This window comes from Ursus americanus, chromosome 21, assembly GCF_024610735.1.
Source record: "Ursus americanus isolate L20-20 chromosome 21, mUrsAme1.1.p, whole genome shotgun sequence".
NCBI classification, from domain to species: Eukaryota; Metazoa; Chordata; class Mammalia; order Carnivora; family Ursidae; genus Ursus; species Ursus americanus.
The window spans coordinates 8,848,530-8,875,895 of record NC_142147.1 but is presented as its reverse complement, the minus strand read 5'-3'; the positions used below and the strand labels follow the sequence as shown (position 1 = coordinate 8,875,895).

Genomic DNA, 27,366 nt, shown 5'->3' with positions numbered 1-27,366 from the left:
TTTCAGAATGTTTTTTTAAATTTTTTATCGAGAGAGACAGAGAGAAAGAGACAGAGAATGGGAAGGAGCAGAGGGAGAGGGAGAGGGAAAGAGAGAATCTTAAGCAGACTCCACGCTCAGCGCAGAGCTGGACGCAGGGCTCGAGTTCACGACCCTGAGATCATGACCTGCGCCGAAATCAAGAGTCAGATGCTTAACTGATTGAGCCACCACGTTGCCCCTGGGAATCAAGGCCCTTGAGAGGAGAAGGGACACTCCAAAGTCACCCAGAACGACTCCAGTGTCCTGACTCCAAATCCAAGAGTCTTTTTTTCTCAACCCACTGCCTAACATGGGGAGATAAAAACAAAGTTTAAGCAAATGAAGGACTTTCCAAACTGGCCCAGGCTCCTCCCTCCTCATGCTGGCTCCCCATGGCCATGCAGCCCCGAAGCTTACCTGAGCCACCTCAAGCTCTGGTGATCCCCCAAGGCTTCAGCCAAGGCCTGGGCGCCCTCGTCACCCACCTTGTTGCCCCACAACCTAAAAAGGCCAACAGATTCTGTCAGTCGGTCAGTGAGCAACTGCTATGTGTTCTAGACATGCGTGAAGAATGCCCTTCCTCTCTATGTCCCCGGCCGGAGGAGCGGGACCACCCCATTCCGGAAGGGTCTCCTAGGTCCCAGCAAAGTGGGGCTCCTAGGTCCCACCAAAGTGGACCTGCCTCCACCTTTTTGGAGGGACGGCCAAACTGCACTCACATTTTTCAGTCAGATTTATAGAACAGTAGAGGCCCCCCTAGCACATGCCCTCAGGGACAGGGAACTGACTCTCAGTGGCACTTCACAGGGTTGTGACATTTTTCCTGACCTTCAGGTCAAACCTGCTTCCCAGTGACTGCTACCCGCAGGTCCTCAACTACCCTCCAGGACCACCCAAAACAAGTCTCACTCTTTTCCCACAAGCCAGCTCTTTCTCTTGCTCCTCCCTAGCGTCCCCTGTTCCTTCATAGTGTCAAACTCCTTGACCTCCAGGGTCATCCCCCTCGGACCCCCTGCAGTTTGGGTGGATGTTTCCCTTTTCAAAGGTGGGGCCCAGCTCAGACATTGCAACTTGGCTGTTTTATACATGGGAAGTGAGCTCGGACCTGGATGGGCACATGTGAGCAAAGCTGGCTGAACTAAGAGGTTCACTGCACTTTCATTCATCGGGTAAATATTTCCTGAGCCCTGGCTATGGACCAACACTGCTCTGTGTCCCGGGGAGATTGCAAAAAACCTGGAACGACCTCAGTGCGTCTCAACAGGAGCCCGGTTAAATAGATTACAGCCATCCAGCCCTTCAAATACTAAGCAGCTTGTCGTTTAAAAATGAGGTCATTATGGTATGAAAGATACTGTTAAGCAAGAAGAAAAAACCAATATGCAAAACAGTTTGTATCAGAGGATTGCATCTGGCGCTTTGAGCCCAGTGCCAGGTCCAGACAGGTGCCTTAATAAACACGTGTTGAAAGAGAATGCCCCACATCCACTAGCTGTGACCCCGAGCAGGAGAGAGTTTGGTGGGACTGGGGCCGCGCTTGTGTTGGACTCTGTGGGGCTAGGCATGCAGCCTGGAAAGGTGCTGATCACTCAAGCTTGGGGGCAGCTCGCCCACCTAGGAAATGGGTTGGACCTTAAGGTTTTAGTCTCTCTTCCTATAGCCTTGGGCCCTCAAACTCCCATTTCTCATCCAAAGGACCCTAGCTCACAGCAGGGGAGGCGGGACAGGAGGGGGGACGGCACGGATGCCATCCTGGGGCGTGGTCACTTGGCCAGGGAACCAGAGGAAACCCCCTCGCCCCTCCCCCACCCCCCACACTCCCTGGGGACCTGTGGTCTGTGGGATCACCCTCCCAGCCCACATCTGACTCCTCTGCCCTCCCTGGAAGGCCTGGCCTGGCCCACAGCAACCCGCGCTCTGAAGGACCCAGTGAAGCCCCCTTCCAACCTGGGGCCAGTCTCCAGTCTTGCACACCTCCATCTCTTTCCCTGCTTCTCATCGATGACCGCACATCCTCTGCAGAGCTTTTTAAAATGACTGATTCCTAAGCCCTGCACCTGGGCATTTCATTTTATTAGTCTAGGGTGGGGCCCAGGCAATGGCATTCTTCAGAAGCTCCCAAGTCGTTCTGATGGACACACGAAGACTAGAAGCACAGCCCCGGCCCCAGCGAGGACAAGAGGGCTTCCCACTGCCACCGGCTCATGGGCACTGCCCCCCCCCAACATCCTGAACTTCCTGTTTATTGACTGAAAGACAAGCACCAAAGCAGCCAAGGGCCACCCCCTCTCTCCCACTGCCTCTGGGGCCTTCCTGCTGAACCCAGTCACCTACCTTTAAGTCCCCCAACTCCCCCCACACACACGGGTCCCTCTGCCCCAGAATCCAACCTACCCCAAGAACTGCAAGGAGGCGTTGGCTCTGAGCCCCTCGGCCAGCACTTGGGCTCCTGCGGCAGTGATGTGGTTATTCCCCAGCCTGGAAAGGAAGGTAGGGAGGCTAAGAGAATGCGGGACAGGGGGATGGGAGTGCCCAGAAAGCCCGGGGCTGGTGGGGAAAGTGGGTCCCAGACATAGAAACGTGGAGAAAAGCTTTGAGGACATCTCTGCAGGATGCAGGAGCCTGTCCTCTCGCTCTTGCCTGCCCAACAGTGAGTGTATGTCCTTTTCTATTCTGTTTGGGGAACTTAGGAATGACTCTCGCTACTTCATTTCCCAGCTGCAAAGGGAAAGAAATGGGGGAAACCCGTCTTGCAAGGCAGGGTGACAGGTACGGGCAGGAGGCACAATAGGCAGGTGTCCTAGGAGGTGGTTTCCCCAGGGGATGGAGGGTGACTCACTGTCACACCTTTTCCTCCTGTGTCAGCCACCAGCTGGTGCTAGACTCCATGCCCCCTGCAGCTTTCCCGGTCCGCAGTTGCTGCAGGGAACATTCATCTGTTCTGGAAAGAGGGCAGACCCAAGCCGCTGGGAGAGGGAAGGGGATCCCCCTGAGCAGGGGTTGGAGGGGGGAGGCTTCAGCCACACCTAGATAGCTCAGAGAGTTTCAGGGAGGTCCCCAGAACTCTTACAACCCCAGGCTTCCTAGAATTAATTATACACTTTCTTCTTTTTAGAGAATTTTCAGACCCTTGAAGCCACTCTAGCTTACAGTGCCATAGGGCTGTGAGCTAGAGTGGCTCACGTTCCCTTCGAGAAGGAGTGTGGTGGCCTCTCACACCTCTAACCACAGGCCCTGCTGCTGGCCTGGGAAACCCAAGGTCGCCTCTGTACTGAGGCCCGCTTCCCACAGGCGGCTCTCAGCCAGTGACCGGGAGACACAAGACTCAGCTGGGCAAACTTGGCTGGAGGACTGGCTGCCGCCATCTGTGCTCTCAGACCCGCGCTGAAGGCCATGATGCTTCCTCCCAGTCCTCTTTCCTTCCCCCTGCCCCTCACTCAGGGTCAGACCTGCCTTGGGGTCATCTCCTGACTCTCCCAGCCTCCCCCAGCGCCCTCCCCCACTGCCCCTCATTGGCATTTTCCCCGACGAATGTCTTGTACATCTAATCCCTCCTCAGAGGCCTGAACTACCGTTGGACAAACATACTGAGAACTTTTGTGATTATTCCCCATCTTTTAGGCACTGAGCTCGCTACTTAAAGCACTGACCCCATTGTACCACCTTTCTATGTAGGCTAACTCATTTAATCATCGCAACAACCTATAAGGAAGCCGTAATTATTATCCACATTTTACAGAAGGGGAAACAGAGTCACAGAGACACTGGACTGACCCAAGTTCACACAGCAAAGGAAGATTCAAATCTCAGGGATCCTGGACCCAAACCTTGGTCAGTCTGATCCCAGAGCCAGCCCCATGCTCTCAACTATCCCACTATTCTAGCCCCAAACCCAGGCCTCAGGTCATGAGCGTGGCTCCTTCCTACTACCCCATGGCCCTCCCTGGCCTCTGGCCACAGCCGCTCTCAGGGTTCTGAGTCTGGGGAAGCAGGGGGTGGTGGCAGAAGAGCCCTTTGCACAGAAAGGCACCTCGGGGTTGGCCTCCGCAGCCCTGCCTGAGACTGACCAACTGGTCAGCAGTTTAAAAATGGAGCTCCCATCCTCAAACCCAGCCCAGCAGGTAGAAAGAATGGACGAAGGCAACTGTTCGCTTTGCCTTCTTTCACCGCCACATAAATCCAGGAGGCGAGAGAGTGAGAGAGAGAGAGAAGCCAGGCCAAGCCAGGGGCCAGCAGGAGAGGTGATTTAAGGGTGTCAGGAGCGGCTCCAGTTGAGCCAGGATGGCCAAGAGCAGCAGAAACACAGCCTTCGCAGGCGGGATTACAAAGCCGGCACCCTCCAAGCGCTGAAAGGACCTTCTGAGAGCTTTTCGGGGACTGGCTGCCACCGCCATGGTGACGGGACTGCCGCACGTCTCCGCCCGCAGGACGTGCTCAACGTCCATCAGGGAGCTCGGTAACCCCAAAGAGCTCGGGACACTCTTAGACACGAGGAAGGAAAAGGTCCTGGAAACCCTCTTCAGCCCCGGGGCCTAAAGGTCAAAGGGCAAGAAGCTCTCAGCAGAGCCAGTCCAGAGTCTGCTGGTGGGGGGGGGGGGGTCACAGCATGGGCAAAAGCTTGCTCCAAGGAAACACTGGCCCTGTCTGCAGCCAGGAGATCACCAGCCCAGCAGACGCCGAGCCAGGGCCGAGACCAGACCGAGCCGACCCCGCTGTGCAGAAGAAAGGCAGTTTCCAGGGCCTAGGAAAGCCCCGGGCTCACCTTAACGCCAAGAAGTTCCTCTTGCACGCAAGAAGCCTGGCCAGGGAGTGCGCACAGCCATCGGTCAGTTTGTTGTTGAAGAGCCTGGAAAGTTCCGAAAGAGAGGAGCCATGGAAAACAAAGCACAGCAGTCGGGGACCACCCAAGCCCAGGGTAGCCGGCCGCCTCAGCACAGGAGCTGCCCACACCCTCCGACCCGGCAGACACTCCCAGCCCCGCTCACAGCCGCCACCGCTGTGGCACGACCTGGAGAGTGGCAGGGGGCACGGGGCCCGACGTCCACGGCCCGAGCCCAGCTTACGCTAACTTCTGCAGCTGCTGGCAGTGCATTGCGTGCTCCGCGAGCTTGCAGACGCCACGGTCTGAGATGTTGTTATCTCGCAAGCTGACAAAAGGCAAGATAAACAAATTTGAAAACGGAGCTGATGAGAGAAAAATCACATAAACAAGACCCCCAAAGAGATTTTTCACTCACGCCCAAAGCGCCAGCCTCTGGGCTTCTGGGAAACACCGCAAGCACTGAGCACCCCAGAAAAGAGGACACGCCCCCATCCCTGGCCAGGGTGCTGACCTCACACCCCAGGTGGGGGACAGCTCAGCACGCAGGGACCCAGAGCTCCTGCTGAAGAACACTGGGGTCCTAGGGGGTCCCCGGCCTAGTCCAAGGCGCTGTTTCCAGCTTTGTAGCCCAGAAATGATCTTCCTAGAGGCCTCCCAGAATGTTCCGAGGTGGGCCGATGTGGTGGGAGCTAGCCAGGCCCCTCCCCCGCAGGAGGTGATGGTGGGTACCAGAGGGCAGCGTCCCCCAAATCTTCAAAAAGCGTCTCTAGAATACAGACTCTCAGGTCCTTCCCCTGGAGCTGGTGATTCTGTCTGTGTGGGGCGGTGGGGCCCAGGGATCTGTGTACATTAACAACTGCACCCATGACCCCCATCCTCTGGCAGATGGGGGAGACCCTAACTTAAAGGTTAACAACGTGGGCTCTAGAATCCCTCAGTGGAAATTCTGATCCTTAGCAGCCACTTACTAGCTATTTGCTGTTCCCTTCCTCTGTAAAAAGGGGGAGATGGTATTCCCCACCCCACCTGGCTGCAGGAGAGTAAGATTTAAAGAGACAGTACACATAAAGCCCCTTGAGCACGTGGCAGGCGTAGAGGCTCCCAGTAATCACGACTGCTCACGGAGCACCTGCACGGGAACTCACCCAAGCACTTCCCAAAAGCAAAGGTATTTAATCCTCACAAAAGCCTACCACGTAGGTACCATGATGATGTCTATTAAGGGGAAGGAAATTGAGGCACAGACAAGTGCAGTGACCGCGCCAAGGTTGCACAGCGCCTAAAGCCTCTGGGCCCAGGAGGTCCGGCTCCAAAGCCCACCCCTGAGCACGACATTGCCTGCCTCTCCCCCCAGGCCTTCTGTGGGTGCCTAGAGCCGTGATTTTCAATCTGCAGGCTATGACCCGTTGGTGGGTCATGAAATCAACTCTGAAGGTCCTAGCAGCATTTTTAAAAGGGAAAAAGAACAGAAGAGGGCAGAATGCATCCGAGTTTACACCGGAAAGTCATTTTGTGAAGTTTTTGTTTCAGTTTTAGATGCCTGTGCGCCCACTTGCTCCTTCTCTCTCACAGTGGGTCATGGTCAAAAAGCTGTGAAAGCCAGCAGCCTGGAGTCAGAGCCAGGGTCTAAAGAAACCTAGATGGGGATACTTTGTAGACAGGTTTCCTGGAGGCTGAGCACTTTCTGTTGGCATGGAAACATTTCAAGTGGGAGAGAGGCAGTATGGCTCTGGGGGAGAGGAGGCCCCCCCCCCCCCCGCCGTCCAGAGCCTCTGTCTCTGTCTCTCTCTGTCTCTGTCTCTCTCTCACACACGCACAGGCAAAATGCCCAAGCAGCAACCTCAAGGTCCTTTCCCCTCCCACACAGCGCTGGCAATTTCGGTACAGAGAGAAAGGAGCAGAACTTGGTCAAGGTCTTTTATGGCTCATGGAAAAATCGAGCTGGTTCCCACAGACCACCCCACACCCAGGGAATGAGAATCGCTGGGCACAGGCCTGAGAATCTGCATTTCCACAAGCCCCTTTGCACCTACAGGCAGGGCACTGGAGCCAGACCCTCCTCACCCTCCTCTGAAAATAGAAACAGACCTCGAGCCTCCCTGCAGCCCTCTGACACATCCTGGGAGTGACATGGGCTTTCCCTAACTGAGGAGAGGGAAGCCACTCATTCTCAGGATGGACTGGTCTATCAGGATCATCCAGGCCAGAGGTTCCGACCTCTTGGGGCTCGAGGACCCCCTTGAGAATGACAGGTCCACTATCCAGAAAAACATTCATATTTGATCAGGAAACTGACTCCCATAGAGAGGTCTCAGACTTCCTGAGTGAAAATACGGGGATTCCTCCTTCTTGGGGAAATAGAGTATGGTGCTGGCCGTCTTCCATTTGCCTGGCCAGATCCACTTTCCCCTGTCTACCTGGCTCTCGGTCCTGAGGGGCTGATGCCCATGGACGACAGCAGCGGGCACCCCCTGCTGGCTCCCGGTTGGGTGGTCAAGGCACAAGCGGGAAGGGGAGGAAGGGCCAGGGCCCCCACTCTCTCAGCTTTCTGTAGCCTCAGCTCCTATCAGGCAGCCTTCCCCACACCTGCCCCCCCAGCCCTGCCTCTCCAGGCCTTCCCCACCCCCACCCTCACAGTCACTGGCCCCAGGACCCTGCCCTGTCCCTTCTGGCTCTTCCTGACTGCTGTTCAAGCCTCTGTAAACAGTCCCTTTAGTAAACTCTCTGCAAATCACCCAATTTAAATGTGTCAGCTATTTCTTCCTGATAAATTCATAACAGTTATGATCTATAATATACATGGGAACTATATAAAATATGTTACATATTGTGTTATTATTACATTGTATTTATAAACTTATGACCACAGACCCTATGCAAGGGATCACACAGGCCACCACAGCTTCTAATAGATCTGCATACGTTTGCTCCAGAGAGAAAACAAAAAAATCTTGCTGCTCTGGCCAGGAGAAGTTATGCCCTCCTAATACATTCAAGGAGAGGCTTGTCCCTTGCTTAGGGTCAAATAAGATCATCTGGGTTAGACCAAAAGCCCCAGAAAGCTGTGAGTAGATATTAACATTAAGCTACTACTTCTGCCCCCTCGGAGGTTTTAAACAGGCAGCAGGACCTGCCCTTTCAAGGCAGGAAAGGAAGCTGGGGAGCCTGCGGCAGGCTGGCTGCCAGACCTGGGCATGCCTTCTGCTCTCACCTGGCCCAACACATGGAGAGAGGCCCTGCGGGTGCTGGAACAGACGTTCCAAAGGGGGAAACCTCACACCTCCAGACGGGGCTCCGGAGCAGTACAGGTGACGGCAAAATCTTTCCTGTGGCCTTAAGGGCAGGCACAACTCTGCAGCCACTTTCCAGCTCTTGGATCCTGAAATCTGCATCTCACTGGGATTTTAAAATCTCTCATGGGGCCTAAATCACCTCTGATTTGTGGGCAGTTCCTAATAACACACACATATGACACAAAACTTTGCACGTCACTTCAAGGTTCTCGCGGAGCCCCTGAAACCTCTCCGCGGACAGGCTGCTTGTGGGGAGCAAGGACTTGTCACCGGAAAGATGTGATCTGTTCTACCCCGCTCTGCCATTTCCTGTGTCGCTCTAGACCAGGGACTCTGCTTCTCTGGGCCTCAAACGGAGGATAACGGGGAGTCAGCCCGGGGTGTTCACAGAGAGGAAAGGACTTAATTCCGGGAAGTGTGCAACACAGCGCCTGACACGCAGGACACTCCATAGACGTGGCTGTCGTCATCACCATGACACTAAGGCCCAGACCGCGGAAGGGGCCCGGCTGGGGTTGCACCGAAGGGGTGGCGGGCCTGGACTCCCGGGGTCCCGTGCGGAGCCCCCACAGTGCATCCTGCCCCCCGCCAGCCAGCACCCCCCAGCAACACTCACTACAGAGCCTTGCAGACATTGAGACAAGGCAGCAGCTGCTCCACACCGACGTCCCCAACGGAGTTGTGGTCCAGCTGCAGAGCCATGGGCCGCTGCAGGTGCCGCAGCACGAACGCCAGGGCGGCACACTCTGCAGGGCCCACGCCACAGAACGTCAGCTTCAGGTGCCCGACCTTCAGCCCCCGCACGGCCTCCCGGGCCAGCCGCTCCTCCTGCATCTCGTACAGGCTCCGGATGAGCCAGACGAACCCGGGCATGGCATGCACGCTCTTGGCCTCCCCCGGCACGGCCGCGGGGATGGAGTGGAAGTGCTCGTGGAGGCTGCGGGACAGACAGGCCCGGGCGCCAGCCTGGCGCTGGAGCAGGGCCCTCTCGGACATCTGGCACTCGGCCAGCAGGCCCCTGTGCTCCCGGGACAGCAGCCCCGCCAGGAAGGCTGCCGTGATCTGGAGGTTGTGCGGCTCAGCCTCCTGCAGCAGAGCCGCGGCGCCGCCGTCTGGGCGCTCGGGGCGCGGCACGCACATGGGGGGCAGCAGCCGGGCCAGCAGCGAGCTGCGCGGCCCGTGACAGCTGAAGAGTTGTCGGAGCAAGGACTGCGACAGGTCGGCGCTGAGCACGAGGTACAAGGCTGCAAAGAAACACTGGAAGGTGATGTGCAGGAATTCCAGCGGGACGGCGCCCCCCGGCACGACGCTCCTGGCGTGCACCAGGAAGCCGAGAGAAATGTCCTCGGGGCCCACGTGCGCCGCCTGGAGCTGCTTGGCGGAGAACACGTAGCAGCACGTGCCCAGGCCGCAGACAGCCAGCCAGCCCAGGCGCAGGAGGCTGGGGAGCCTGCCTCGAAGCAGGCCGGACCCCAGGCCGCAGGGCACCGAGCCTGCCGGGGAAGCATGCAGCAGAAAATGCTGCAGGATCAGCAGGTACAGATCCGTGGTGGTCTTTGGGGACCCCCCGCCACGCCACAACAGCTCCCGGTGGCATCTGGACACCATCCACGAGACCACAGGAAGGTGGCACAGACCGTGCAGGGCCGAGGTCGCTTTGAGCAGGCGGACGAGGCGGTCGGCCACCCCAGGCTCCCGGTGGCACTTCCTCAGGTACAGCTCGATGCCCTCCTCCGAGAAGCCCTTCAGGCAGAGCTCCAAGCGCAGGCACTTCCTGAGGAGCGCGGACACCGCCGCGGGCCGGCTGGTCAGCACCTTGCGGGCGTTCTTGAGCAGGTTGCCCTGCAGGAGGTTGCAGAGCAGAGTCTGGACAGAGGTGGGGTCAGTCGGAGAGCAGTGGCGCTCGCGGTCCGAGAACCTGAACCTGAACTCGTCAAAGCCATCGAAGGTTAAGAGGACGCGGTTGGGGTGGTCAAGGAGGAACTGGAAGACGTCCTGTTGGCCGAGGTCGGGCCAACAGCAGTGTTCGAAGAGCAGCGTCCGCACAGACAGAGGCTTTGCCACGCACTGCAGCTGCCGGCAGCTGAATGGGAAGACGAAGAGAAACTCCTGGAAGTCACGCCCTGAGGCCCAGAGCAAGTGCAGCCGCTGCAGGAGCGTGCTCTTGCCGCTGCCCGCCTCGCCCACCACCAGCAGCGTGTCGGCGTCGTCATTGAGGCGGCCACGGCTGCTGAAGAGCTCCTCCAGGCCCAGGGTCGCAGGGCTCTTCCGCAGGGGTTCGGCCAGGCCCGCCTCTGTCCGGATCTCCAGAACATTCTCTGTGTATATTTCCTCCAGGCAAAGATTCTCTGCCCCATCGTAGGTGCTCAGGAAGCGAGACTGAGCGGATATCGTGGACCTCAGCTTGGACATGTACTTCTTACACGCGGCATCTGGAAGACCGAAGAGGAGGCGAATGAGGTAGGATGGTGGGGAGGGTGGGATCTGACAGAGAGGGGGCTACATGGGGGGCACGTGATGTGATGCATGGAGAGAAGAGCCAGCACGTGCCAGCCCTGGCTTCTCCACTTGCAAACTACGGGCTTTGATGACAGTCACATAACCTTCCTAAGCCTGGGACTCTCCCCACCTTGGGAGGTGGGAAAATGGTGGTCCCTACCTTATAGGGTTTACATGGAGCAATTAGGATAATTCATGTCAAGTGCTTCCTTCGGCGTCCAACACAGGGCTCAAAAGATATTAGCTAGTGGTATTATTATTACTACTGACATCAGGAAGAGCTGTGGATGAGAAGGAGCCTTGGGCTGGGATCAGAAGGCCTGCATGCCGATGCCTGTCCCGCCATATTGATTACATGGCCTCTTGGCCCCTCAACCTCGGCTGGGTCTTTCTAAAGAAAAACACAAGGTGTAAAAGCCTGGTAGCCCCGTTTCTGAAGTCAGGGTTTGAAATCCGCCTGGGTTTGAAAGCCACCTCCATCATTACCTTGTACCAGCCACTCAACCTTTACCGCCTTGGTATATTTATCTCCAAAATTAGGGACAATCCACACCCTGAAGGATTGTCATAGGAGGAAATGAGAGAAGATAGAATTTAGAGGAACGTCTGACATATGGTAAGCTCTCGAAAGATGGTATTTGTTATCGCGATACTGAGGGGTTTGGGAGGCATAAGAGGAGCAGCGGGTCCCAATCCTCAGGGTCTGTGAAGAAGTTACCTTACCTGCAAAAAAGGGACTAGATAAATGTGATTCAACTACAGAGATAGGGACATTATCCTGAATAATCCACGTGGACTTCGCCCTGTTTGGTCTCCGGGTCACTGGAGTGCCCGGGTCGAGCACTTGGACAAGAGTCCTTGATCAAGGTTCACTTCCGCATCCTCTTCACAGAACCCTCGGCAACCCTCTCGCGCATAGGGTGTGTCCACAAGGCAGCTGCTTTTCCTTTACCGTCCTAATAAGCAATGTGGGCAGATTACTTGCTGTATCAGGGGTTAGTTCCCCTTTCAAGGAATGGGGAAGTGGTAGTCCAGAGCCCCCAGGGCGGGGGGACCTTCGAGCATCATGGCCTCACTGCTCCCAACCAAAGACCGGCCCCCTTGTTCTCAACTCAAAAGCTAACAAGTCATTCTCACAGAGCACACTGAGCATACCAAGGCTCTGTTCACGGTCATCCAGAGAAGTTGCGCTGTGCTTGTGTTCCGTGTTCTGTCCCCAGAGCTGATGACCCTCATTGCTTTTAATGCCCCCTGGCTATACCAGGAGCACTCAACGTAGACACCATAAAATATATACCTTCCTCTCTACTACCCTGAGTTCTAATGCAGGTTTTCCAGACACCACCAATATAAAATTCTCTTGAAAAGCAACCATCTCTCATTTTAACAAACAAACACAGGTCAAGCATCAACTTTGGATTGGTCACCCTGGGGAATCTGGCATCATGTCACAGAGTTACGATGCATGAAAGCCGGCTGTGCTTGATAATATCAACAGCCCACACTAACCAAGGCCCAACCCGGGCACCGAGCTCCATACGGACCAGCCCCTTGGGACACTGATGTCTGTGCCCTATTCTCAGGGAGATGGTGCTCACCGAGGTGCCAAGCACTGGCTTCTAGCCGTCCCTCCAGCAGGCATGCTCGCTGCCCAGAGGGTAGAGCCCAGGGTGGTAAATCGATCTGCTAGCGCCACCCACAGCTCGGGGGCCCTCACTGCCAGTGAGCAATCCCTATGGTGATACGGGAACAAGACACGCGAGCCTCTCGCCCTCTCTTTACAACTGACGATCTCTTCTCCCAAGAAAAGGAGAAGCACTGGTGGAGACGGTATAAAACCGGACCCATCCTCCCCATGTCGACCCCCGCCCTCCTTGCCCCAGTTTTCATACCCATAAAGTGGAAAAGATGACACTGATTTCTCACGGTTGCCACAAAGCACAGATGCCTTGAATAAAACACCTTGCAAGGACGCCTGCCTAGTTCCAGCTGTGGGATCCAAGCCCCTCCCGTCCCTGAGTTGGGCTGGTGGCCACGTGCAACGAGAGAGATACCATGTTATCTAAATCCATTTGGTCCTGGAGTGTCTGATAGTGAGTAGTTAAATTGCAGAAATCGAGAGATAACAGCCCTATCTCAAAAGCGTATCCTTTCCAGCACAGATAAAAAGAGTTTGGCTAGCGAGGAAGACCTGCCTTCGCTTCAGAGCACAGTAAGCTCCAGTCATCACTGTGCAACTCAGGAAATAATAAAAGCTAACCCTAATATTACACGCGGTAATCCTTTCGATCCTCCCAATAGCCCAGTGAGTCAGTGGTGGTTTATCCTTGACCTCGGGAAACTGAGTTACGGCCAGTAAGTGAAATTCACTCTTAACCGTGAATCCCTACAGCCTTTCCTTCCCTTTCGGATGAACTGAGAAGAACATAATATATATATACCTTCAAAAGGCAGGGCCAACGGGACTGGCAATTCTTGAACATGACGTAGAAGGAAGGCAGCCAACCCATTCGCCTTCACTGTGGCAAGATCGAGAAGCCTCCTTGCCTATGGGGAGAGCAAAAGTCAGTATCTTTCCAGAAAGGCGGATGGAGACAGAGTGGGAAGGTTTCTACCGATCCCTACAATTTCATAGGCATCTCCCTTCCACCACAATAAAAGGCCGGAACAACACCCCAGAGCAAGAGGGGTCTGAAGAAGTCACTAGGTGTTGTGTGGTGAAGCGAACACTTGCACATACGCACCCGATCTGGCTCCCACTAAAAGAGGGAATAATTTAAGGAGAAAATAACATAAATCTATCAACCTCCAAGGATAGGAAAAACAATTCTGGAAAGCTAGAAATCATTTGGAAGACAGGTGATTCCATGGGGCCCCGAGGCTTGGAAGACCATCCCTGAACACAACCCCCACATTTTCATCTCCAATCTGAACTGCTCCCCCGAACCTTGGACACGCACACCCAGAACTGCCTGCCCACCATCTCCACTTCGATGTCCCCTAAACACCTCTGACTTCACATATCCAAAACCAAGCTCCTCGTCTACACCCACCCCCAAACCTGCAGCCTTCCTCCTTCCCACTAATGTCAACTCTACCCTTCCAGTTGCTCAGCCCCAAACTTCTAGAATCACCCTGGAAGCCTCTCCTCTGCGATCCACCAACAAATCCTGTTGGCTTGAACGCGTATCCAGAACAGCCCAAAAGAAGGAGAATCCTCACTGCCTAGAGGGTAGACACAAATGCAAGACGTGTTTGTAATGTTGAGTCTTCTAGTAGCCTTTTTTAAAGTAAAAAGAAATGAAATCCATTTCAATCATATATTTTATTTAGCCCAATGTAGCCAGAAAATTACCATTTCAACATGAAGTCAATATAAAAAAATTACTGAGATATTCTACATTGTTTCTTTCATATTGAGTCTTCAGAACAGAATCCCACTGCGGACCAGCCCTCATTTCAAGTGCTCGATAGCCGCATGTGGCCAGAGTCTACCCCACTGGATGCACAGCTAGAGAGCGCTGCCCCTTCTTGTCGTCTCCTCTGTGCCACCGCCCAAGCCACCATCATTGCTCACCTGGAAAACAGCAGAGGCTGCCCACCTGGTGTCCCTGCTTCTGTCTCTGTCCCCAGAATCTATTTTCAATGCTGCAGGCAGAGTGTCATTCTTTAAAAATAAAAGCCAGATCATACGTCTCCCGTTACAAATGTCCCAACACTTCCTTCATTTTCTCAGAGCAAAAGCCCAAGTTTAACAATAACCTACAAGGCTCCAAACAGACCGAAGTGCTGTCTGTGACCTTGAGGCTCCTGCTTCACTTCTCTCACTTCACCTCTTACTGCTCTTCCCCCTGCTCATTCCACTCAGAACACCAGCCTCAGGTTTTCTGGAAACATCAAGCATGCTCCCACCCCTGGGCCTTTGCTGGGACTGTCCCCCCTGCCTGGGATGCCCTTTCTCCTGCTGTCCATGTGACCCCTTCCTTCACCTCCTTCAAGTCTTTGCTCAAATATCACCTTCTTGAGAACTCCCTGACCACTCCATTTAAAATTGCAATCACTACCCCCACCCCCTGTAACTTTCAACCCCCAGACCCACTCTACTTATTCTCTACAGCACATTCATCACCTTCCAATGTGTCCTGTCATGTGTTCCTTTTGCTTATTGTCATCTCTCTGCACTGGAACAGGAGCGTCTCCAGGACAAGCATTTTTGTCTGTTTTGTTCACTGCTGTTTCCTCAACACCTAGAAGAGTGCCTGGCACAGAGCATGCATTCAAGGACTTGCCAAAGGAATGAACAGTAATAGACTTAGAAGAGCCCAGAAAGCCAGATCCTAAGCCAACAGTGGCCAGATTGAAAACCACACAACATGCATTTTGGAATCTATAAAGATCTCTGGAATGAAGAGTATCAGGTACCTCTAGAACCAAAGGAAATGACTGAATTAAGGAGGATTGAGTCAATGTGGCCTATAAAACAGATCTCCGGTTCCCCTTAACCACTCCAAGCCAACAGCAACTGTCCCCGCCCTGCCACGGCAAAGTGTGGAGATTTATATTCTGGAAAGGCTAAAACAGGGTCCCTGGACTGGGAGGCACCAGGCACAATAAAGGAAGTGGGCATCGTGCCCCAAAAGAAGGTTTAAATGACCATGTGCAAAATGAGTGCTGAACGCAGAGACCTCTCCCCACCACTATCAGTGCCCAGCCCTCTTACTCACTGGGCTCCCGCAACTCTGACAGTCAGACCTTTACCTCCAGGCTAGCAACTTGACCAACCTAGGAGGAAAGGTCTAAAGGTACAAATGCCATCACTGCCCAAAATGTCTACAGTGAAACTGGAGGCAGACAAGTTTCACCTGTAGGCTCTGAGTTTCCAGTAAGTGTTAAGGAGTCTGTTTCGGTCATGAGCAGCAAGCTAAGGATCATCATATGCCCAAAGAAAGAATCTCATGTGAGAGGCTGAGGCCAAATAAGTTGGGAAGGGGAAAGCAACTTGTAGGGTAAAAAGGTTATGCAGGGTGGAAAAACATCTGCCCCCCCCCCGAAAAAACAACAAAAAACAAAACAAAACCAAAAAACCAGAACCTGCTGTATCGTTATGGTCCTTAAGTAAGACAAGAAATTGCATCCATAAAACAAGAACAGGATGTTATAATAAGAGACATTTTATTTTTATTTTTTTAAAGATTTTTTATTTATTTATTTGACAGAGAGAGACAGCCAGCGAGAGAGGGAACACAAGCAGGGGGAGTGGGAGAGGAAGAAGCAGGCTTCCCAGCGGAACAGGGAGCCCAATGCAGGGCTTGATCCCAAGACCCTAGGATCATGCCCTGGGCCGAAGGCAGATGCTTAACGACTGAGCCACCCAGGCGCCCCAAAAATAGACATTTTAAAATAGCTCTTGGAAATTCAAAGTGATAGCAAAAATGAAAAACACAAGGGTGCAAGTGTTTAAAGGTTAAGTGGACGATATTATAGAGGAAGTAATGCAAAGAACACAGAGAAAGAAAACGGACAAGAAAGAGAAGAAAATTAGGAGATCAGTCTAGGAGTCCTAAAATTCAAATAGTTCCATAAACAGAGAAGAGAGAAAAGAGAAAGAAATCACCAATAAAGTAATCAAGAAAATCTTCCAGAACATAAAAGAATCTGAGTTTTTGGATTCAAAGCACCCCTTGTGGGGCGCCTGGGTGGCGCAGTCGTTAAGCGTCTGCCTTCGGCTCAGGGCGTGATCCCGGTGCTCTGGGATCGAGCCCCACAACAGGCTCCTCTGCTAGGAGCCTGCTTCTTCCTCTCCCACTCCCCCTGCTTGTGTTCCCTCTCTCGCTGGCTGTCTCTGTCTGTCAAATAAATAAATAAAATCTTAAAAAAAAAAAAAAAAAAGCACCCCTTGAGTGACCAGCACAACAGAAAAACACTAAGGCACATCACTGTGACATTACAGAATGTTAGGGGGCCAAAAGAAAATTTCACATGCTTCCAGAAGTATAAAAGAGTTTTGGAATTCTAGGAATTCTTCTCTGGAAGAGAGCAGACAAGGGAGTAATAATCTCAAAATTCTGAAGGAAAATGATGACCAACCCCGAATTTTATACCCAGCTAAATTATTGATCAAATACGAGGCAAGTTTTAATGATAGAAGAGCTTAAAATTTTAACTCCCATAGACTCACTTTACAGTATGTGGGAGATATGATATCCCAGAATAGAACAAACCAAGAAAAAGGAAGACATATTACTCAGGATACAGGAAAACCAGCACAAGAGGACTGTGAAGGGAAATCTCAGGATGATGGCTCTACCAGAAGCAGAGGGCCGCCAGCTGAGGCAGATTGGAGCAACGTGACTCAAGACTCACACACGTCCAAAGCAATTATTTCCTAGATGTCCAGGCAGGCCTGGCTCTAATCCTTCTCTATATTTGGCTTGTCTACACTACAGGCTAATATCATTCTTTCTTTCAACCCCTGTGGCCTGGGTCAGCTGAGGACACCCATTTCACCCCCAAAGTGTTTGGCCTGGCCCGATTCCTGGGAGCTGGAAGAGCCTCGGACAAGCTTACAACTGCACACTTCCTCTGACTATTCCTGGACATCTGGCCCCTGACTCATACTGCCCTACCAGACCCTCCAGCTGTAGTGAATTTCTCGGGACTCGCTCAATGACCTTGCCCACTGACTTCCCAGCAGGAGCCCTTCAAGCCTCCAGAAGGTAAAACCAAGACCAAGTCCCTGAGGCCCTGTTCTGTTTCCCTGCTCCTGGGAGCCCGCATCCAAGAAGGAGAGGCAGGACTCCCCTTTCCTGACACTGCTATGCTTGGGCTTGCTAGAACTTTCCCAAAACAAAACACATGGTTTGGAGAATTATTGCATAAGGTATTAAAACTATGAAGAAAAGCAAAGAAATGATTTCACACAAAAGTCAGGCTAGGGGTAGCAATGGAGGAAAGAAGTAGTAACATTCTATGTCTTTGTGTGGGTGAAGGGAACATGTTTATACCACGACATATGAAAGTATACACTTTCTGCAGGCATGCTACATTTCCCAAGTTAAAGGTGTTGGGATTAATATTGTAAAAGAGTCAAGCACTTCAGTCTGACACCGACCCTAGCAACTTTAGGTGCAAGAGTCAGATGGAGAGCTGGTTTTACAGCCTCGGGTCTGCTAACAACTGTTATGCCCGACTGCTTGAGGTCACCGCACGAAGCCCCACATGTCACGGCAGAAAGAGAAGATCATTCGCTCTGGGGACAATCAGGCCTGGATTCGAACTCTAGCTGGGCCACTTCCCAGATGGGTGGTTTGGGCAGTTTCTTCATTGTTAAGAAACAGGGGAGCCAACACTATACCCTTAGAAGGCTGTAGTGTGGCTTAGAGATCACGACCATAGAGGGCTATGGACCGTGCCTGGCCTGTGGTAGGCACTCCCTCAGTAAATAGTAGCAGCGGGTCTTCTAGGGATCTAGTTCTTCAACTTGCATTTTGTTTCATTCCACAGCATTTTTCAGTCCCCAACCTGCAATCCATGACAACTGCCTCTTTATAGGAAATTACAAGGTCAGTTTCTGAGAGTAAACAAGGTAGTCCTGGATTGGGGGGATATGTTAGTCGGACATACCACAAGCTCCACCCACAATGAATCAGAAATTCAGCCACTGAAGGCAAGCCACCACGTTAAAGAACCATAGAATGCCAGAGCTCAAAAGGGGTTCAGAGAGCCTTTCCAAAAACTTAAAACCTCAGGCCGTCCAGTCCCTTGGGAAACTCCCACGACCCCCAGATGTCTTGTCCACCACATGCCCTGCGTAGTCCCAGCAATGGGTGCTTCTGCTGTCTACCCAGCCCTTACTTAAGGTGGATTCTTAGCTCATTAAAATGCAGGCTTTCTTCTTTCCTAATATTAGCATTTAAGGTTATATATTTCCCTCTATGTTCTGCTCTAACTGTACCCCATCCATTTTTATAAATCAGATTCTCATTACTGTTTGGTTCTGAATTATTGTCTGATCTCCATTATGATTTCTTCTTTTTTTTTTTTTAAGATTTTTTATTTATTTATGTGACAGAGAGACAGCCAGCGAGAGAGGGAACACAAGCAGGGGGAGTGGGAGAGGAAGAAGCAGGCTCCTAGCCGAGGAGCCCGATGTGGGACTCGATCCCGGAACGCCGGGATCACGCCCTAAGCCGAAGGCAGACGCTTAATGACTGCGCTACCCAGGCGCCCCCCATTATGATTTCTTCTTTAGCCCATGAGTTACCCTATTTTCTTTTTTCATCCATCCAAATACCTCCTCTATGCATGCCCTGTCTCCTCTAGGCCCGGGGCTGCCTCCTCTAAACCGCTCAGAGCGTCCAGACCAGACCACCATGTTGACCACTTGACCAAAGATGACAAGACACAATCCTTTAACTTCCCAAATGGGCTGATTCGATCTCCACAACAGACCACAGAAGGCACCAGTGCAGGTGCAACAATGAACATGTTGTCTGTAATCCCCGCAGGGCCAGGCTCAAGGACCTGGTGCTCAGGGTAGAATTGTTGGTTTTGTGCGCACTAATGAGTAACAAGAGGGGCCACACCACATGTGCTCTGTAAATATGAGCCAGCTTTAGAACAGCCTTGAGGACACACTGGCTTATCCCATCAGTCTCTACCTAGACTCACCTAATCACCCAAGACTTTTTTTTTAATAGATAAATAAAAACTAAAAAAATCCCCCAGTTCAGCCCATCCTAACACTGCCATTTAATTCCAATTCATTCATTCATTCATACATTCAATAACTGAGGTGTTTCACCAACAAGTATTTACGGAGTGCCTATTTACTGAGCACAAGACGCTTTAAGAGCCTGGCACAGAGTAAGCATCTAAATAGATTCTGGCCAACAGGGTGCCTGGGTGGCTCCATCAGCTAAGCGTCCACCTTAGGCTCAGGTCATGATCTCGGGGTCCTGGGATCGAGCTCCATGACAGGCTCCCTGCTCAGAGGGGAAATCTGCTTCTCCCTCTCCCCCTGCCCCCCTCCACTTGTGCTCACTCTCTCTCTTTCTCTCAAATAAATAAATATTTAAAAAAAAAAAAGATTCTGGCTGAATAAACGAATGTATAAATTAACAATGAATGAGCGAGTCAAGATACCAGGTCCAACACGGAACTTCCATGCCACCAAACCACTTTTCTGGGCATCAGTTCCCCAATATATAAGGTGGGATGTCAGTGACGGTTCTCTATCACAAGAGCCCTGAGGGTCGCTGTTTGGGATAAAATGAATAAAGAGTTTCACAACTACCCAACAGACAGTTTTCTAGTCTCATGGCATGGCGTTTTCAGGGGGAGTTACACCCCAACTCTGAATGTCTAGGAGCTGAAGCAAGTTCGCATCAGAAATCCAATGTAGACACGTGAACAACATTGGTCCATAGTGTGCTAATTATTAACGATTAGTAATTAAATGTTAAATTATCTATTAAATACAATGTAATAATTAATTATGAAATAGAATAATGAATTTTGATGATCTGTTGAGCTATTAAGACAGCCAAAAAGCATACAAGTACAGAATATTATTCATAACACAACGAACGGCGGCCAACGGGAATGTTAACGAGTGGTTTCTTTGCGCTAGACACAAAGGGTTCAGAAGGGTTGCACGAGTCAAATCACTGACTTCTCCCGAGAACCTTATTGATGTTTCTCAGGTGAGGAGAAGAGACAGGGGAGACTAAGGAGGGAAAGTTTCCACAGAGAAGCCCCGAAGTCACAGAGAACAGGCCCTGAACGACTTTCACCTGCCTGGCGACCTTGTTAGGGGGAAGGCCAGCACCCCTGTCTCCCCACGGGGCTCACTCCCTAAAGACAGCTCCGTCCTGGTGACTAAGCACCCTTCTCCTGTGAATTCTGATTACCCAAGACAGAAGCGCCTTACCCGCTGGGAGGATGTGAAGATGGGCAGCCTGATTTCATCACATTCGTACTGGCTGATGAAACCGTGCTCCCACGCCAGATCCAGCACGCCCTCCACATGGCTGTAGAGTCTCCTGACGATGGCCGGCCGGTGACTCTGCAGGTCACGGGCTGGGTGGGGCGAGTGCGGGTCCCAGCAGCTGGAAAGCTCTGGAGCCTGGCAGTCGGTCTGGGCCTCCCGGACAGCTGCGACGAGCTGTTCACAGCCCCAAGTGCCCTTATTCCAGACAGTGTCCAGGAGGCGCCTGGCCAAGCGTGAGAGGGGCTGGCCCGGGAGGCTGAGGCCCTCGTAGTCTTCCCAGGAGAGGACTTCCCAGGAAAGCAGCCAGTCCAGGACGCTCTCGAAGCCCTCCAGGGACCCTGAGACCAGCAGCCCCACCAGCTGGCTCCTCTGAGCCTGGAAAGCGTCCTGTGTGCACATTTCATAACCTGGGGAGGAGAGTGAGGTCAGTGCAGGACTCCTTTGAAAGCAGGCAGGGGGCAGTGGGGGGGACGTCGCAACAAGTCAGCCCCACCCCAAGCCCGAGGAGGCCACGGGGGATCTACTGGGACATTACCCAATCCAACCTCCCCATTGTGCGGATAGACAGACTGAGGCCCAGAGAAGGCGAGAAATTGGCTCGAGGTCCCACAGAGAGTTTGAAGCAGCCAGGAGTTCAATCAAGGCTCCTGGTTTCCACATCTGCACTTCATCCTTGGCTCAAGAAGGCTTAATAAGTCTTGTGTTGACAGTCGGAGCGATGACTCCCAAGGGATCTGGAAATTATCTCCCTTTGAGACCTTAGGAGAGGGCTCTCCCCTGCTGGTTACTGCTCTCTCCAGCAGCAGCTGGTGTTTACCAAGCACATGCAAAGGGCTGCCAATCAGTCTAATGCTTCCACATGGGAACTCATTCAACCCTCCCAACTGCTCTGAATGGTGTTACGATCAGCCCAGATGAAGAAACCAAGGCACAGAGAGACCAAGTGACTTGTATAAGAGTTCCCAGCCAGATGCGGTGGAGCTGCGGTTTGAACCCAGGCAGTGTGATTCCAGAATGCATGCCCTTAATTCCCACATTTGGGTTCCCCGACAGGGGTCCTGAGCCCATGCCTGTTAGGGTAACCCACTTCGACCCCAGGGGGCAGACCAGAACATTGCTATAAAGATCTCAGCCCAGGCAAAGCAAAAATCAAAGTGCAGGGGCGCCTGGGTGGCTCAGTCATTAAGCATCTGCCTTCAGCCCAGGGCGTGATCCCACAGTTCTGGGATCGAGCTCCACATCAGGCTCCTCCGCTGGGAGCCTGCTTCTTCCTCTCCCACTCCCCCTGCTTGTGTTCCCTCTCTCGCTGGCTCTCTCTCTGTCAAATAAATAAATAAAAAATCTTAAAAAAAAAAATCAAAGTGCATACGAAGTCATTTCAAAGCTCAGGAGAGCACGGACCCGTTGTCACCCCCTCCTTCCCAACTGCCCCCAGGCCCTCACTTAACTCCCACTCCCTCACCACCACACATTATACGCTGTCATCTCTATCAGTGGCTTACTCTGGGCTCAGCCTTCAAACTCTGGGCTCTGGGAATTTGAGGGGAATTGATCCTGGGAGGGTCCCCAAGCAGCAGAGAAAATCTCTCAGTGGGGTCCATTCCACGACTGCCACAGGGACCAGGGACGTGGACGGGTGCAGTGCCCAGAGAAAGTGAAAGCAAAAGGGAAAAAGAAGAGGAACACCTTCTTTTTACAAAATGGGGATATTCAGAGAGGCTCAAGGGAGCAGACGCCAAGGCGCTCGGAGATTTTGCATCTCTCCTATTTACTATTTATGTGTCTCTCCCCATTCTTGGCCTAAGGAGAAGCCCGGGTCTTACTCGTCCTGGCATCCCCAAGCTTGGCACAGGGCTGAGCCTCAGGGAGGCACGGTGGGAATGCTCATGAATCAAAAATCCACCGAGGAAGGGGAGGGCCTGGAACATTCTGTGCCTATCCTCATATACCAGCCAAGGGAAGTGAAAGCAGACATCTCCAACTCAGACTATTGCCAGCCCTCGGGAGGGAAGCCTTGGGCTGGCCAGATGAGGAGACAAAGGCAAGGCAAAGTCATCTGCATGTCTGGCAGCCTGTGAGGGCCTCCCCAACCCATAGGCTGCTCTAGGGCAGTTCTCTCTGGCCAAGCAGGCCTCCACCCTGTGCGCACTGCCAGGCAGAGGAGTCAGGAGGGTAGACATGGGGAGGGGGAAGAGGAGAGAACAGGACAAGTAAGAAGAGCCTTGGGCTTGGCCCTGGTGTGGCTCTCAGCTGCGGAAACCCCAGCCCCACTGCCACCCCAGCCAGGACCTGGGGGAAAGAAGCACCTGCCCCCTCCCTCTGGGAACAGCCCAAACATGGGGTGGGCACTCTCCCTCTGACCCCTAGCCTGGAGGGCAAGTGTGCAGCCAGGAATTAAAGACGTTGCAAAGTTATCATGAGACCAGGCAACGACTTCTCCTCTTACCGAGAGGATTTCTGAGGGTGGACAGGGCCCCGTCCTCTGCATCGGGAGAACCTAGGCCACACTATCCCCCTGCAAAGATCATTAGGCTTGGTGGAGCAGGCATGGCCTTGAGCAGAAACTCAAAGGCTGAGTAGCACGGGAGTGGCGGGTCTAGATTTACCTACAGACCCCACCTTCCCGGGGAAATCCCAAAAGGATGGTCTAGAAGCCAGAGTTGGCCAAGCCACCGTGCAGAACTAGGTAATTCTCATCGGTTCTGGTGTAAAACCCTGTGTACCCACCATGACCTGCACCGAGAGACCCACAGTTGTGCTCACCCACAAGGGGACAAGCTGGGAGTAAGCAGGGCCCTTCCCAAACACACCAAGTCTGGAGCAGCTGACAGATCCTTGAGCCACACAACCACCCAGCTAGTGACATCAGGGATCTGGGGACACACAGGAAGAGAGGCAGGCCTGAGCCCTAAGGGTTGATGCTCTGTCCCCCCGCCAGCAGCTGGAAAGTCCCAACTCTTCCCTGGCCTCCTTCCAGAAACCTCAGAGCAGGAAGAATCCCCAAGGACCCATTTGGTCGGACCCCTGTCTCTGAACTGGCATTGTCTTTTCTTACTGCAAACATCCAAGGGGAGCACCTGGCCTTGCCGCAGTCCTTGAACAACCAGCTCAGAAAGTTCTTCATCATGTCTAACTTAAGTTTCTCCTGCTTTAGCTTCAACTGGGAGTGAGAGAAAACAGATGGCCAATCATCCTCTATTTCATGAAATTTGTCCCTAAAACCCTGCTTCTTGCCCCCGTATCACCTGTTCAGACTTCCCCTCTTCAGTCTAACTAAATGAGTCTATCTCCACTGCTTTTCTTCTCTACTCGAGTTACTACAACTTGGGAGTCCTTAACAGTCGTTCCTTGAGGAAGGTGAGGTCCAGGTCAAGAAAGAGGCATGAGGGGCGCCTGGGTGGCACAACGGTTAAGCGTCTGCCTTCGGCTCAGGGCGTGATCCTGGCGTTATGGGATCGAGCCCCACATCAGGCTCCTCCGCTATGAGCCTGCTTCTTCCTCTCCCACTCCCCCTGCTTGTGTTCCGTCTCTCGCTGGCTGTCTCTATCTCTGTCGAATAAATAAATAAAATCTTTAAAAAAAAAAAAAAAGAGGCATGAAATGGAGTCAGGTGGAAAGGGCATCCCACGTGGGCGCCCCCTTACCCCTAAGCCCAGGCCCAGGCCCAAGCCTGACACCGCCTTCCTTCCTGAGACCACAGCCGGTGACGGTCTCTGGAGCTCTGAGCCAGCTGATTGGCTTAAGGGCCGAAATCTCAGCCCACTTGGCCCCCCAGTGGCCAGACGAGACAGGAAGGGAGGCCCAGGGACACTTGGCTTCTCAACTGTCCTCTCAGCTGGGGCCAAGCCTTCCCAGGGGGCACTGGACCCCTCCCCGCCCCTCCTGCGGCCCATCTTCCATTCCGCCGCCTTCCCTGAGCTTCTCTCTGGGAAGACCATTTCCCACGGGCACCCAGACTGCAGTGTCTCCAGCAGGAGAGTAGAGCCCTCTCTTCCTCTGGCAGCTCCAACCCCAATTCTCTGACGCCCTTCACAGCAGGACCCCTGTCTGTTGTCTGTACTTCGGTCCTCCATTTCTCCCCACCCATCCCCTCCAGGTGTGCCCCCTGGGGCCCCCCCAGACTGTTCTTGTCTCAGCTGGGTTCTCAGCCCTGAGAGAGGCGCTATTAGAACGGCTCCCTCTCTCTTCTTGCAGCACTCTCCTCACTGCCGTCGGGGACACCCCAACTCTGACTTCTCCCAGCCCGCTGGCAGCTCCTTCTGTCTCCTTGGCTGGCTCCTGATGCTGGGAGCCCCAGAGCTCCTGGGTTGGGTCTTTTTCCTCCATACCACTCTCTCCCTAAATGAGTTCACCTGCTCTTATGGCTCTAAACACCAGCCCTGAATTTTATTTCCAGCTCCAACCCCCCCAACTAAACTTTTCCAACTCTCTACTGGGCATCTTCCCGTGGACGCCTAATGGGCATCTCAAACATAACAGGCACAGACCAGCACCCCAGCTCTTCCCCCTAAACAGCTCCCATTTCAGAAGATGGCAGCTCCAAGCTTCCGGACTCTCAGGCCAAAAACCTTCGAGTCATCCCTGACTCCACCTTTCACTCACAGCCAAACCCTCCTGACCCCACCTTCACACTTTACCCCAAATCGGAAAATCTGATATTTTCCCACGGCCTCTCTGCCATGCGTACAAGCCCCCAGGGTCTCTCCCCAGAATGGCAACAGTGGTCCCATCACTGCTCTCCCCGCCAAACTTCCGCCCTCAGCCTGAGTCAGAGCAGGTGACTCCTCTCTTCAAAGCCCTCCAGGGGCTCTCACTGCACTCAGAGTAAAAGCCTTCACAGCCCAAGGCAATGGACCCCCACTTCCCCACCCTATACCTCTCCGCACTCATCTCCTACTAACCCCCCACCAGCTCCTCACCCACCCTGCTCCAGCCACACAGACCTCCTCCTTGTTCCCAGAACAAGCTGGACCTGCTCCCATCAGGCATGCCTCTGCCTGAGGGCCTTTGCACATGCTTTGTGCTCTTCCCTCCACAGGCGCACTGTCCTTCCCCTCAAATATTCACATTGCTCACCCTTCACTTCCTTCAAGGCTTTGTTCGGTTGTCACCACCTCGGAGAGGCCCTTCCTGACTATGCTATGTAAAACTGCAATACCCAAGCCCAGCCCTCACCCCCCCTTGCATGCTTTGTTTTTCCCCACAGCACTTTCCACTGCCTGCAGATCATACATGTACTTATCTAATTGCTGTCCTCTTTTCTAGAATACGAACTCCATTAAGGCAGGGAGTTTTGTCTGATTTTCCTTTTTTTTTTTTTTTGCTAGAGCTGTGTCTCACCCAGTGTGTTGATAAAGACCATTTGAATTAATAAAAGAGTGAATTGACGCTGCATGGCTCCAGGAGGCAGAAGTGGAACGGAACACTGGAAATCTGCAAGCCATCGATTTTACTCAATGTAACAAGAGCTGCAGGACAATGGACAGGCACGCCACATGTCATCATCACTGAGCATGCGCCGCGGAGGGATCCTGCACCAGGTGCGAGGTGAATGGGTTAAATAGGGGTCCCGTCCAGCCTCAGAGCCCAAACTGGCAAAGGGGATCTGAGTAACCAACAAACTTAGGGCCAGAGCGATTGGGACAGGAGAGCAGAGGCAATGAGACTGTCACTTTGGTCTTCACCAAGGGGACAGGCGACATGGCAGACCAGAACAGCCCATGGGGAGACCAAGGCCACACGAGGAAGACGCCTACAGGCTCAGAAAGAGGGAGAGAAGCAAGAGCAGACACACAGCCAGAGGTCCAGCTGTGGGAAGAAATTTGGGGAGGTTTTTTTGTTTGCTGGAAAGCAAGTAGGACCAGATGGCTGCTCCCAGACATGGGGACCAAAGGAGAGGGCAGAAGGCACCGAGGACGCCAGGCTGGGCGGGCCCTGCTGTGGGCCCCTGTGGGAAGGGTTGGCGATGAGAAGGCGTCTGCACACCCACCGAGGGAGGGAAGGAAGCAGGAGGCTCCCTAAGAGTTACAAGGCTACAGGCAGGGTTAGAGATCATCCAGGCACTTTCACCTATACCCTCCCATTCACGGGCAGGATGAAGACGGGGAAACTGAAGCCCAAAGACAGGAGGCGTCTCCACTGAGCATTGAGGAGGCTTCGTCTAAGAACTGAAATCTCATTACCCAGCGGCCAGCCCCGTGCCTCGGGACTTCTCATTCTGCAGGCTCTCCCTCCCCACCCGTCAGGATAGCCATACAGAGCCTCTCTCCAGACCTCAAAGCCTCAGGGGGCCCGGAAGTTCTGCTCCCGCTCCCAAGCCTCCTCATTCTCTGAAGCCGCTGCCCGCCAGGGGGCTCCGCTCCCTCGAGACAGCCCCTTTCCTTCTACCTTCCATTCAGACCCCGGAACTCCCGAAGGGAAAACCAGGGCATCCCCTCCCCCAAGCCCGACGCCCGGGACGGCTCAAAAGCCAAGTGTCCGAGTCCCCGGGGCAGCTCCCCTCGGCGCCCAGCCCGTCCCCGCGCTCCCGTGCTGGGTAGAGGAGCACTCACCGCACAGTCACCTGCGCCCCAATTCTTCCTTGCGGTCTGGGCGCAAAACTGAAGGCTCCGACTCCAACTCCGGCTCCGCTCAGGCCCCGCCCCTTCTGTCCCGGAGCTCCGCCCCCGCGCTCTGCCCGCCCGCCCCGCACGGCGGGCCACACCCCTCCGGTCCGGGCGCCCCGCCCCGCGCTCTGCCCA

At 53.5% G+C, this 27,366-nt stretch overlaps 1 protein-coding gene across 3 annotated transcripts in view; it reads right to left on the bottom strand.

Moving 5' to 3' along the window:
- Positions 1-27,274, bottom strand: part of NOD2 (nucleotide binding oligomerization domain containing 2) — a 35,636-nt gene extending 8,362 nt beyond the window's left edge. For 2 of the 3 annotated variants that reach the window (XR_006781281.2, XM_045806758.2), the window contains exons 1-8: positions 27,178-27,274; positions 20,567-21,033; positions 13,077-13,182; positions 8,753-10,568; positions 5,085-5,168; positions 4,784-4,867; positions 2,416-2,499; positions 439-522 (exon numbers count right to left, since the gene is read on the bottom strand). Coding sequence is in view for 2 of the 3 variants with exons in the window: in XM_045806758.2 (XP_045662714.2) it covers positions 439-522; positions 2,416-2,499; positions 4,784-4,867; positions 5,085-5,168; positions 8,753-10,568; positions 13,077-13,182; positions 20,567-21,025 (2,717 nt within the window). In the remaining variant the exon portion in view is untranslated. Of the gene's footprint in view, positions 1-438; positions 523-2,415; positions 2,500-4,783; positions 4,868-5,084; positions 5,169-8,752; positions 10,569-13,076; positions 13,183-20,566; positions 21,034-27,177 lie in introns of those variants that run through there. The other variant, XM_045806760.2, reaches the window with a different exon arrangement.
- Positions 27,275-27,366: the final 92 nt, after the last annotated feature.